Source organism: Desmodus rotundus, chromosome 10 (assembly GCF_022682495.2).
Source record: "Desmodus rotundus isolate HL8 chromosome 10, HLdesRot8A.1, whole genome shotgun sequence".
Classification (NCBI taxonomy): Eukaryota; Metazoa; Chordata; class Mammalia; order Chiroptera; family Phyllostomidae; genus Desmodus; species Desmodus rotundus.
The window spans coordinates 86,142,533-86,156,475 of record NC_071396.1 but is presented as its reverse complement, the minus strand read 5'-3'; the positions used below and the strand labels follow the sequence as shown (position 1 = coordinate 86,156,475).

At 35.5% G+C, this 13,943-nt stretch overlaps 1 protein-coding gene across 2 annotated transcripts in view; it reads left to right on the top strand.

Moving 5' to 3' along the window:
• Window positions 1–13,943, top strand: part of RPRD1A (regulation of nuclear pre-mRNA domain containing 1A) — a 54,193-nt gene that overhangs the window by 14,351 nt on the left and 25,899 nt on the right. For both annotated transcript variants that reach the window (XM_024580198.3, XM_024580199.3), the window contains exons 2-4: window positions 7,968–8,097; window positions 10,746–10,852; window positions 11,297–11,394. In XM_024580198.3, coding sequence (XP_024435966.1) covers window positions 7,968–8,097; window positions 10,746–10,852; window positions 11,297–11,394 — 335 coding nt within the window. The remainder of the gene's footprint in view (window positions 1–7,967; window positions 8,098–10,745; window positions 10,853–11,296; window positions 11,395–13,943) is intronic.

Sequence of the window (13,943 nt, the reverse complement as noted above, 5' to 3'; positions counted from 1 at the left end):
ACCTGTGTTGTTCAAGGGTCACCTGTATTCTGATCACTGTAGTTTCATAGGAAATTGAGATTAGGAAGTACAAGTTTTCCAATTTTTTTTTTTTTAGATTTTTTTGGGGGGGGTTGTTTGGGATGAGAATCTATATGAATTTTAGGATGGATTTTTCTTTTTCTGCAAAAATGCCATTTGTAGTTTGATACTACATTTACTCTTCTAATTCATAACATGGGATATATTTTAATTTCTATCTTTCATTTCTTTCAGCAGTATTTTGTAGTTTTCAGTGTATAAGCCTCAATTGAATTTATTCCTAAGTATTTTATTGCTGTTATATAATTGTGTATGCAATTGTTTCCTTAGTTTCTTTTTGGTTTGTTCATTTTTAATTTAAGAGTGCAACTGATTTTTGAATGTTGATTTTGTATCTTGCAACTTTGCTGAATATGTTTTATTAGCTCTGAAACTTTATTGTGGAATCTGGAGGGTTTTCTACAAGTAAGATATTGTCATCTGTGATCAGAGATCATTTTATCTCTTTTTTTTTTTTTTTCGGTCTAGTTACTATGGCTAGAACTTCCAATAACAGGTTGAATAAAAGTGGTGAAATTGGACATCCTTCTCTTGTTCCTGAATATTAGGGGGCGAGCTTTCAATCTTTGCTTTTAAATATGGTGTTAGATGTGAGTGCATATCTTTTTAATAGTCTCTGTAAGAAGACAGGAAAGACACATATGTGTAAAGTACTGTGTAGCAAACATTCTGGAGGATATATACTTTTGTGATTGTTAGAGTTTTGAGTGAAACCAGCTGCTTTTTTCATGGAGCACCATTTTTATTGGGGGAGGGGGGCGGGGATTGACAGCCCTGGCAGTGGTTAGTTGGTTGGAGCATAGTCCTTTCACCTAAAGGTTGCAGGTTTGGTTTCCGGTCAGGTCACATAGCTAGGTTGTGGGTTTGATCCTCTCCCTGTCAGGACATGTACAGGAGGCAGCCAGTTGATGATGGTTCTCTTTCATATCGATGTTTTTCTCTCCTTCCCTTCCTCTCTGTCTTTAAAATCAATAAAACATATGTCCTCAAGTGAGGATTAAAAAAAAAAAAAAGAGGAACTGTGGTTATTCAGAGATGGGTATTTGGCAGGTGTTTTCTCAAAAGTGAATGTAGTGAGCCTGTTTTTTTAGGAAGAAAACTGACAGTATTTGTTGCCTGTTACGAAATTCAAGGTTTCAGGCAAAAGTTCGAATTTTGGAAAATCTGTATCTATCACCATGAGCATGAAAACTTTCCAATACGTTTTAACTCTTTGCCAGTGAAATCGATAGCGATATTTACAAATGTGATTTTTTGATACTGCCTAATGTAGTGTTTTAACAATTGGAATGTCTCTGTAACTCAGGGAACCAACGTTTTTCAAAAGACCAATGTGTGATGTTACAAAATTATGCATGAGTGAAAGATTCATTCAAAGAGCACGGTAGGCTAAAGGATTTTAATATGACAGTGTTTTTTAGAGTTGATATGTTTTCAGATTTCATATTATAATTTAGAATCTTAAAAACCACAATGTGTTGGGTTTTGGCGTAGTTTCAGAGAAGGACATCCACAATTATCTGTGGAGGCTATTAAAATACTTTTCTCTTGACTGGGTATATATCTGGGTAAGGCTTATTTATTTATTTTTCTTCATTACATCCACCAAAACAATATATCATGGTTAAGTTTTAGAAATTTATTTAACAAATGTATTTATGTTAACATAATAATTTTCTATTGTTGCTTTTGAATGGACTAATAATATTTTAAAATTTCTAATAAGTTAAGTATGGTAGGTATAACCTGTATGAACAGAAGCTCTTTGGAGTTCTCAACAATTGTAAGAGTATGAAGGGGTAATGAGACCAGAAAATTTGAGAATTGCTCTCAGATTAAGAGAGACCATCAATGCTTTACATTAATTTTGTTTATGTAATCTTAATCTTGCCTAATTTATTGTAGTAATTGTTTCAGTTTTTAAAACTTTAGCTTTCAGATCTTTTATATAAAGCAGTGAAATGACTATTAATAATCTATAAAAAATACATAATGTCTGGAGTTTTTCCCAACCACCCTCTTCTGGGAGTGTTTACATAGTGAATCTTTAGCCTTAAAACCAAAGGTCTTAATGTGAAATTTTAAAAACTACTGTTTGTTTTTAGATAATTGTAGGTTCACATTAAATTGTAAGAAACACTCGCGAGAGTGCTTGCCAACTTCCCCCGGTGGAAACATCATGCAAAGCTAATTTTCCGTTATAATTTTTAAAATAGATATTGCAAAACAACACCACAGCTGTGATATTGACATTGATTTACACAATATACAGAACATTTTCATCATCACAGGGAGCTCTCATGTTGCTTTTTCATAGCCACATCCACTTCATTCCTGGCACACCTCCTACTTACTCTTGGTTTGTCAAATATTTCTTTTTTTTTTCTTTTTTAAGTATTTTGTTGATGTGGTGTTTTTTGTGTTGTTGTTTTTTTAAGATTCCATTTGTTTATTTTTAGAGAGGGGGAAGGTAGGGAAAAGAGAGAAAGAGAAACATTTATGTGGGAGAGAAACATTGATCTGTTGCCTCTTGCTGGAAGCCCACAACCCAGGCATGTTCCCTGAACCTGCAACCCCTTGGTTGGCAGGCCACACTCAGTCCACTGAGCCACACCGGCCAGGGCTGGGTGTTAACTAAAGTTCCTGCCACAGTCACTTCACAATCTATGTAATCACTTCACCATTATGCTGCACACCTTGCATTTATACAGTGATGTTTGCCAATTATATCTTGATAAAACTGGTGGGGGGAGCAGCTTTTTTTAAATTGATTTTTCCTTCTCTTTAGATTTCAATTTTACTGATTTCTGCTTTTACTTGTTATTTCCTCCTTGTGTTTGTTTGGGTTTTGCTCTTATTCCAGGTCCTTTAGGTGGGGGCTCAGATTATCGATTTGAGACTTGTTTATCTCTTGTTTCCCAGCACTGCTTCAGCTTTATCCCACACATTTTGATATGTTGTGTTTTCAGCTTATTTGTATATGGTAGTTGAAGTGTATTTATGAAGGCTGCCTTACAATCTTTGTCAGATTATTCCACCATCTCTGCCATCTTCGTTTGGCATCTGTTCATTGTTTTTTAAAATTCAGTTTGAGATCCTCCTGTTTCTTGGTATAATGAGTGATTTTTAATTGACCTATAGTTTTGGGGGGGGTTGGTATTGTTATGAGACACTGTGTCTTATTTGATCTTGTTTAGCTGTATTCTCTAACACTACCCCATCATGGGAAGGAGATGCTTATTATATTGATGTGTTCAAATGGGAGCTGCTATTCCCCAGTAGACCTCCTTTGGTGCCATAGCGTGGGGGGAAGGAACGGAGAGCCCCAGAACTGCTGGGCCATGGTGAGTGTCCTGGCTCACCACTGGGCCTTCTACCCCACTGGGAAATTCCTCCTGCTGTTGGGTGGGGGTGGAAGCCCAGGCTCCCTGCTTTGCCATCTCTGACATTCTGGAGAGGTGCTGGGACCCACATGATAGCCTTGCTTTTTCCATTTAGCCTTTGCTGATGTGGATGTGGGTGTTTGGCTGGAGTTGATTGGTTATTGTCTAAGTTTTCCATATTGCTAGGCTGCCGTTTTCCTGGTCTTTTGGCTAGAGGGAGAAGGCTTCAGTTAGAGGTTTTTATGTCTGCGCCTATTATGATTTCTGGGTTGCTGGCTTCTTCAACTCCCAATCTGAAATATATGGGGCAAAAATAAAACCCAGGGGACTTAATTTGTGTTGTTCCTTGGGTCCCAAGGCCCCTAGCCAGTGTGCCTTCTTTTTTTCATCTGTAATTTTATTTATAATGCCCACAATTTGTAGTTGTACTTTGTAGAAATAGTCGGGAAAAGTACGTCTGCTTTATATTCCTTGAAACAGAAGTCCCTACAAATAAGTCTTTATATTGGAATTGGGACACATCATTTGGAACTCTGAGACCAGTGCTTTCCAATGGTGTTTACTCGTCTTTGATACTATAGGATACTTTCTGATTCTCATGTGGTATTACTATTTTAACAAGCTTACTTTAATATAACTATTCTAAATACTAACATAACTATGCTAAATGCTAACTTTCTGTTGGTTTAAAATAAGCATTTGTTGTGAAAATTAAAATAGAACAGTAGTATATAAAATTGCTAAGTAAAAAATTCATTGCAAAGGGATCGTTTTTCCATCTGTAAATTCAGGGCAATCTATAAGGAATTTGATTTTGTTTTTATTTTTTAACAAAACTTTAAAGCTAATTCTAAAGATCACTGGGAAAGGTAAATGTGGGGACGAGCCAAGACTATTTTTGTCTGTGAATTTTGACGGTTTTGAAGGGAAAACAATAATGGAGGTAGTGTGCCCGTTTAGGTTATCACGCACACTGCAAAGACTTTAAAATCAGAACAGTATGGTGTTGCTCCAAGAATAGGAAGACATGAGAAAGGATTTATGAGGAGACCCATTTTATATAGGCATGTCATAAACCAGGTACTTTAAATTCATGAGAGAGGGGATGAAATATTAATAAACACATCTTAGATTCCTACCTAATACTAAATATAAAATTAATCCAATTGAATTAAAGATACAACTGAAAAAAATCAGCTTTGGAATCATATAAAATGTATTAGACATTTATAATTATTTCTAGTCTTGGATTATGAAAGGACTTTCTAGAGATATAGGCCAGGAATCATGTAGAAAATACGTAGATTTGGCTACAAAATCCTGAATGTAGAAAATATCAAATTTCTATTTAAGCAACAGATTCAGAGAAAATATATGCAATGTCTACAATAAGAAAAAAGTGAATATTCATAACATATAGAATGGTCCTATGAATTGATAAGAAAAAGCAAACAGCCTTGTAGAGAAATAGGCAACATGATATAAATAGGAATTCACATCAGATTGAATATAAATTACTAAAAAATCAGCTTTGGTCATAGTTAGGGATTTTCAAATGAAAACAGGATCATTTTACTCCCAAGAGATTGGCAAGAAGTCTAAATGTTAATAGTATTGTGTTGATGATGATGTAGGGAAATGAGCATTTTCATGTTGTAGTTCAGGCTGCCTTTTTGGCAGGCAGCTTGACAATGTTCATTTATATTTAAACTGCATACCTTTTAACCTATCACCTCTGCCTCTCAGAATCTATTCTGTAGAAATACTTGCTCAGGTTTAAAAAGATAAAAAGTGCTAAAGATTTGGAACAATTTATATATTACGTGACTAAGTAACTATTAAAAGGAATGAGACTTAAAAAGAGTTTGGTAACAAATCTGTTTATGAATACAAAAATGTCTTGGATATGGGAAGTATGAAGAAAGCTGTGAAACACTATGGGGAGCATGATCTCATTTGTGAAAAAAGAATCCTAATATGTATATCTGTGTAGATGTAAATAAGTATGTAATAGTTGCAGAGATACATAAAATGATCTGAAAAGGATGTACTCACTAAATAAGTAACTCATTTATGATGAGGGATTGGAGATGAAAGATTTTGCTGTTTGTTTACGCTAAATTTTTACTTGTTTTTAAATTAACTTTATGTTAGACTTCTAAAATTATACACAGAAGTAAAGACAAGATACTGAACTTTCATGAAGCCATCACCCAGGTATAGCATTACTAACATCTTATCTTTCTTGTTTCACCTAAATCTTCCCCACTCTGACACCTCCTTTATTCCCCAGATTAGATAAAGCAAATACTGGACTTCAATTCTAATAACCACCTATATCAATATATATTTATAGTAGATAAGTCCTGTATTAAAAATTTAATGTACACAGTCTATCAAACCTAACAGTTGCCTTTGATTCCTGATTATTTTAAACCAAGTTCATGTTCATTATGCTGTATTCCCTCAAAGGTATCTCGTTATAGATAGTGTTCAAAGTACAATCCAGCTAGGTCCACTCATATCTGCTTAACAGGTCTCTTAAAATAGCACACACACACCCCATTTTTTTCATGCAGTTTATTTGTTGAGGAGGTTGTGTCACTGGAACTATAGAATTTTCCTCCTTATGCATTTGGCTGATTCCATCCTTACATTGTCATTCCCTTTGGAAGGCTTGTGCCCTTAAGAAATGCATCATGTGCACTTGCTTTATGTTTAAGGGTAAGATTGATCAGTGGGTTCATTATGAATCCATTATAAAGTTCCTCATCACCTTTCACCCAGTGATTTTAGCAGCCACTGATGATGGTTGGTTTGACTCTTTGTTTTATCAGGGGTCACCAAATCGTGAATTTCTAATTGTTCTTTCTGTGTTCATTATCCAGAATTCTTCTATAGCAGAGGTTCTCAAGAGTGTGGACCCCAGCCTACAGCATTAGTATTACCTGATAATTTGTGGGAAATGCAAATGCATGGGTTATATCCTAGATCTACATCAGAAGTTATATGTATAGGAACCAGTAGTCTATGTTTTATTTTTATAAATTAATTTTTGTATTGACTCGAGAGAGAAGGTACGGGAAGGAGAAAGAGAGGGAGAGAGACATCCGTTGGTTGCCTCTTACAAGTGCCCTGAGGGGGGACCAAACCCACAACCCAGGCATGTGCCCCAACAGGGAATTGAACTGACAACCTTTTCCCTTGCAGATTGGCGCTCAGTCCACTGAGCCACACCAGCCAGGGCTTTATGAATTTGTGGATTTTTGTATGTTTGCATTTCAGACCATTAAAGCCATTATTTTTAATGCTCTTTGTCCAGTGCCAACCTCTTGGAGGGTTGCTTGTGTCCTTTGGATACAAGGCCAGTAGTGTTATTTTTTTTAAAGGTTTTGCTTAATTATTTTTAGAGAGAGGAGAAGGGAAGGAGAACAAGAGGGAGAGAAACATTGATTGGTTGCCTCTTACACGTGCCCCATCTGGGCACTGGGCCCACAACCCAAGCATATGCCCTGACCAGGAATCAAACCTGTGACCTTTTGCTTTGGTGGGGACGATGCTTAACCAACTGAGCCACACAGGTCAGGTCTCAGTGCCAGTAGTTTCAATAACTGTTTTATTGGTAACTGGGAATAATAACTTACCTTGTAAAATTTTTTTAAAAATAGATTTTTAGAGAGAGGAAGGGAGAGAGAGAAACATCGATTTCTTGTTCTACTTAGTTATATATATTCATTGGTTGGTTCTTACATGTGCTCTGTGGGAAATTTCAGTCTGTGGGAAAATGGAGGGTTACGTTAGATTATGACACCTGCTTTATATCAGAATGAGTAGGCATATGGTCTGTATAATTTAAGAAAATAAGTAATGAACTTGCCACTTCCTGATTATGAATAAATAAACCTAGATTATGAACTGATCATGAATTAGTGAAATTAGATGACATTTCTGTAATCCTGATTGATTGTTTCATATTGTTTATCTAGTATCCCTGACTGCTTTATGAAGCCTTGTAATTGATCTTTTATTTGAATTGCTTGTGAATTACTTTTAAAAGGCTGGATTTCATATAGTGCTTACAAGTTTTAATGAAATTTTGTACAGGATAGAGTCACAAAGATGCGTTTTTGCACAGACATGAGGATCTCAGTGTATAAAAGTATTAGTTTGGGAATAGCAATAAGGCGAGCAATCATGGAAAAGTAGTTTGGGTGTCTTAGTAAAATTGCAAGGAAACAGAAAGATATCTTACTGACTACCTCTGCCTCTTCTCTTTTTTCCTCACATGATTGACCTCCAGCAATCACAGTGAAATTACCCTGGTGAGTTGAAGAATAGTGACTTGATACTTGGTTGTAGAATGAGAAGCTAGGGTTGAACATGATAAATAATGGTTAATAGTTTTGTTGTACTTCTCAAACTGCTTAATGGAGGTGTTGAGAGAGTTTGTCCGAGTTAAGTGAGGATATTTTAAGTAGATTTTTAAATTTTTTTATTTTTCAGCCAAACCAAACAGGAAGCTTACTTTTCTCTACCTAGCCAATGATGTCATTCAGAACAGCAAAAGGAAGGGGCCGGAGTTTACAAAAGATTTTGCACCAGTTATAGTGGAGGCTTTTAAACATGTTTCAAGGTATGACCATTGTTTTGGGTACTAGGTAATCTGTTTTAAATGCATAATATGCCCTTTTGCAAAAATTGCCTTACGCTGTTAAAATCCAGGGAATGTTTTTCTTTGAAGTTTTCATTTGAAAAGACTTACATATAAATGGCATTTGTAAATGTGTTACATATTTTCCATGAAGGAAGTCTTTTTTGAACTATTGCTGAGGTGGGCATTTGGAATACTTGAATTACAGAGTTTACCAGGGAAATAAATGAGGTTGTTCACCAATTAGAAATAAATCTTTAATAGATTTTTGTTTCAAGATACGGCTTTTCTTCTGATTTCCTTCTATGGAGACCAAAAGCAACTGCCATAGTGGAATGAACTTTGTTTTAAAAAAAAAAAAAAGAAGAAGAAGAATGAACATGTTGAATTGAAAATTTGTGTGGTTATAAAGCTATCAGTCTTCCAGCTATATTTCTGGAGAGACTTAGTATGTTTTCTCCTCATATTGCTTGTGATTCTAAGGGCTTCTTATGTGTGGGTGTATGTCTTAACATTGTTAAATGATTCGGAAATACAGAATATTTAAAATCATTAACCTGTTGAAAAATTTTGCTACAGAAAGATTCTGAGAGTAGGAGTCTACTTTGGCTTATGCTCTTTTTAAATTCTTATTTTCAAACATATGCAAATATTTGGTAGATTGCTGGGTAAACATTATTGGGATAGGCTATTAAATCAGTTTAAATTATAGAATTCAGTGGTGAGTGATGATTTGTGTTTGAATGATTTAAGGTGAACATATATTCACCATATGTCCCACAGTTTTAGTCAGTTAAATTGGATGCATTTTTAAAAAAATTATAGAGTGACTGTAATTGAATAACAATAAAATTTAAAAAAAAATTATAGAGTGAAATACTGCTATATGTTGCTTTCTTAAATAAATATTATTTATCTTTCAAAAAGATATCCTCTTTTACCACCATTTTGTATGTTGGTATTTAAGTTTTAAGAGTTCAGTCCTAGACCCTCCTCTGGGGTCATATTCTTCACTTGCCCTCTCGACGATTTCATACACTGCATCTACTTAGTTATTCTCCACACCCTTATAATTCACAGTCTTATGCTTCAGTCCAGATATTTTTTCTTTTAGCCTAGTATGTCCACTTGCCTATTGAAGTTCTAATTGTATGCCTCCAAACAGCTCAAACTCACTGTGTCTGACACTGAATTCATTATGTCCTTGCTCCCTGGCAGACTGCCTCTCCCCTAGGTTTCACTCTCTCAGTAAATGGTAACTCCATTTTTTCAGATACCCATGTGAGAAATTAGGTATCATCTTTAACTCTCTGTGATATTGTGGTTTATAATACATCACACTCTCTTTTCTCCTTCACTCCCCCTGTCCCATATACTACATACAGTTCCCTCAGTTCTTAGGATTGCTTTCCATTTCAATTAACCATATTGTCATTTCTGTCTAATTGCAGTAGCCTCCAATATAGTTGAATCCATTTAGGAAATTACAGCCAGAATTGCAGAGCTGATCATAACACTCCCTTGCCTGGGAGTGATTCTCGTTCGCCGAGAGATCAGGTCAAATGTCCTGAGCCCGGTCTACCTCTTCAGACTGCTCTCTCACGTCTCTTCCACACACACAATGTATCATTTGCAGTTTAAGCTACGCAAACCTCTTTTATTTCTTTCTATGTTGTATCTCCTTAGAATTTAATAAAATATTTATCGACTGCTTATTATGTCACTGTTTAGGAGAGAAGGGTTCTAAGTAGAGAGAATACTTGGCAGAAACAGTAATAGAACTGTGTGCTGGGCATGTTTGAGGATCAGCAGCAAGGTTTGTATGGGAGAAGGTATTTAGGGAATGTGGACTAAGAGGTAGACGGAAAGCAGAACATGTCCATCCTGTGGCCCAAGATAAGGATTTTGGCTTGGTATGGTTGGCCCCTCTTAGAAGATTCAGAGCAGTGTGATGTGATTTACATTGATAGAGAATAGTAAGAGAGTAGAGTCTGGGAGACCAATGAGAAGACTTAAAAAGCCAGAGATAATCGCAGCTCAGTCTACAGTGGTAGTGATGAAGGTAAAGGGAAGTATCTATGAGTGGTCTGTCCTACTTCCCTGTGTATCCGATCTTTAGATCTTAGATTAAATATCACTTCCTGATATACCCTTCCTGATCTCTCTAGAACTGAGCCAGGTCTCTCTATTACACCTTGTTCTCTTTTGTGGCACTTATAAAAACAGCTGCTAGAAAGCTCCATGTGTATCTCCTGTGTCAAAGACAGTGCCTTGATCAGTAAATATTCGTTGAATAAATTTCAGAATCTCCTGTTAGAAATCTTTCTTAGCCTCATGTTCAGCACCCATTAGATTAGGGGCATCTTCTTTATAAATCCCTAGCAGCCAGTACTAACACATTTGCATTTTTGGTAATTTTTTGTTTAACAACATGTCTCTGAGCCCTTTAAGGGAAGTGAGAAGTATGTCTGCCATCATCATTGCACCCCTGAATTGCTGGTTAAATTGTGGTGCTCAGTAAACATTTGGACAGGTTTTCCAGGTAATGTCTGGTTTTATTTAAAATCACCATTATGTTTTCAATAGTATAATGCATTTTTACCATTAATACTCTTATTTTTTTTCTTTAGTGAAACTGATGAAAGTTGTAAGAAGCACCTTGGAAGAGTGTTATCTATTTGGGAAGAAAGGTCTGTTTATGAAAATGATGTATTAGAACAACTTAAGCAAGCTTTGTGTAAGTATATTGTCTTTTATTATAATCTCTTCATTAAAATGTATTCTTTTTTCCTGGCTGTTGTGGCTCAGTGGATTGAGTGCCTGCCTGCAAACCAAAGGGTTGCTGGTTCGATTCCCAGTCAGGGCACATGCCTGGGTTGTGTGTCAGGTCCCTGGTTGGGGGTATACAAGAGACACCCACAGATTGCTGTTTCTCTCCCTCTCTTTTACCCTCCCTTCTCCTCTCTAAAAATAAATAAAATCTTTAAAAAAAGAAAAAAGATTGTAGGCTTGATTCCCTCTAGGTTGTGGGTTCAGTCCCAGCTGGGTTGCGTACCGGCAGGCAACCAGTTGATGTACCTCACCTCGCTGTTCTCTCTCTCTCAAATCAATAAACATATCCTTAGGCTTGGATTTAAAAAACACATTCTTTCATTAAAACTTAAATTCTCTTAAAATTCAGATGGTGATAAGAAGGCTAGGAAGCGAACATATGAACAGATAAAGGTGGATGAAAATGAAAACTGTTCCTCTCTGGGATCCCCAAGTGAACCACCACAGGTAGAAGTTTTTGTCTGTTAAGGGAGTTGCGTGAACTACTGTTACTTCATGTGGCCACCAAGCTTTATTACTTTCAGTGTTTTACTATTGTAAATTGATTTTTTTTGTACTTTTGGGTACAAGAAAGAATCTACATGAAAATCTCATTTTCTGATTAACAGGTTGCTTATGTTTAGTATGTTATGTATTGTATATTAGGGCAATTATTTTGTATAGAAAGAGGATTTCTGATTGGTTAGTATGATTAGGTCTGGTTGGATATCCACTATTTAGACAGTTTCTTAAATGAATAAAACATTATATAAGACTGTTGTATGACTTAAGTACACTAAAAATTCCATTCCTAGAGATGACACTGCCCTTTGAAGTATTTTTGCTTTAAAACATGTAAAAACGAGTGTTAAAGTAACAAGTATGTATTTATATAGTTCTATGTGACTATAATAGGACAGTGTAGTTCCGTGGTAAGAAAGATGGATTAGAATTGTTAACTTAATATTCCATGTCCTTCCAGGTTGGTATAGTATAGCATTCCTTACCCATTAGATGATTCTAGAAAAACAGGAATCATCTGTCTTTTTTAACTTTTAATTATGTGGGCATTGAGTCTTAAAGCCTCCTCCTTCTATGTTTCAAACATATAGGAGGGGCAAATAAAATTTAAAAGGAGAAAATGAAGACATAGCCATACTCTTAAAACAAGGTAATTATGGTGGGCTAGAATTGTTACAGAAACATAACTCAATATATGAGCTAGAGCCTTGTTCCTGTTGAGCTTTGATCTGGAAGCAGACATGGGTTGCCAGAAATTAGTATCCTAGAGGATAACAAGAACTCACAGTGCTCCATGGGAGTTGGAGGACTGGACCTGAACTTACTACATAAAACCAGAGGCCGAGTGGGAGCTCTTTCCTCCAAGACAGGAGCTTGAAAGAAAGGTGCAGTCAATTACTTCCTAGAACTGTGGATTGATGTCAGTGTTAGTACTAGGGAGGCAGAAAGAATTTGACCAAGGTGCTCAATTAGGACCCGGAACCAAGTTACCTGTTGATTAAATGACAGGAATGCTGAAGCCCATGTGGTCACCATGGATAAGAGCTTGAAAGAAAAGTAATAAGAACATAACATTTGGAACAGCCAAATACTAAGGTTTATATTTCTTTCCATTTGGTAAAAGACAGAATCACTTTGTATTGAGAGCTTTTTTTGAGTGCATGAACAGTTTGTATCTGAGTTCTAGATAGTCTGATTTTCTCCTACTCTCCCTGATGAAAGAGTAGCCTCAGTTGTACTTCTTACAAGTATCTTTGAATAACCATCTGATTCTTTTCTAGTACTGTATAAATGTTGTTTTTGCATTGACCACTTTCAGATTACTCGTACTGCTTAATTCTCAGTGGTTCAGTTTTCTGGTCACCTCTTTATGTCATTCTTTATAAGAATGACTAAAATTTTCTTTGTAGGATCCAGTTGAACTCATTTCATTCTTTCTATTAGAAAGTCCTAGGCTAGTGTCGATTCAGACAACTTTGCTTTCTTATCTCGTCCGTGACCCAGCATTGGGAACTGAAAATTAACTCATGGAGGAATGTGAAGATGTGATGGGAATTAGTTGTGGTTAAAACATGTATGCATTGTCAAGACCATAAAGCCAGGCTTCTTCTTAGAGCTCCAGAAAATTTTAGAGCTTCCTAAGACTGATGGAAAAATTTTACACATGTCAATTGGGGCACAATGAGAAACAAGCTTCCTGGTAATTGTCATTGCTATTAAGCTCATTTTAATTGTAGAAGGAATATATCTTATAATGAAATTATTTTTTTAGCATTGGAACTTGTAACATATAGTAATGAATTAAAAGTGCACTTGGGATAGTATATTTCTTACTGGGTTCCAATCATTCTTACAATGTTTAATCACTTACTATTTGCTAGACCCCAGTAATAGCTTTTTTTTTTTTTTTTTTTTTTGGTAAGGGAATAGCTTAAAGAAAAGTCAGTAACTGGCCATCAGTATGATCTTAATATATATAAAAAATTGATTTTTCTAATAGGTGTATAATTACCTAGTGACCCTGGATTTAGTTTTAGAGATTAAGAAAAAAAGAAAGTATGTGAGATAGGATGGAGACAAGTAAAACGAAAGTTTAGTCATTTTTCTTTGGAATAAGTTTGTGGACATTATGAATTGTGAAATCACCGGCAAAGATTTGCCCTTCTCTCCTAATTATAGCTGGTATGTGAAACAGTGCAACTAAAATATTCTGGTAAAAAATTTCTATATTGGTTAAGCACTATATAAATATTAGTCATCAGATATGTGGAACTTTGTAATATTTTGATGATCTTATTAACAAACTACAAAATAGTTAAAGGCACCATGTTTAAACATATTCCAAAACTACATTTTTCTTGTGCTTTAATTACATCATTTAGAAATAGAGTCTGGGAGACTCTTCTATGTTGTGATAGATGATGATTTGTATCTCCCTCTCCCAGTATTCAATTTCATATTAAAAAATTCTTCTCATGTACAACGACAATATAATG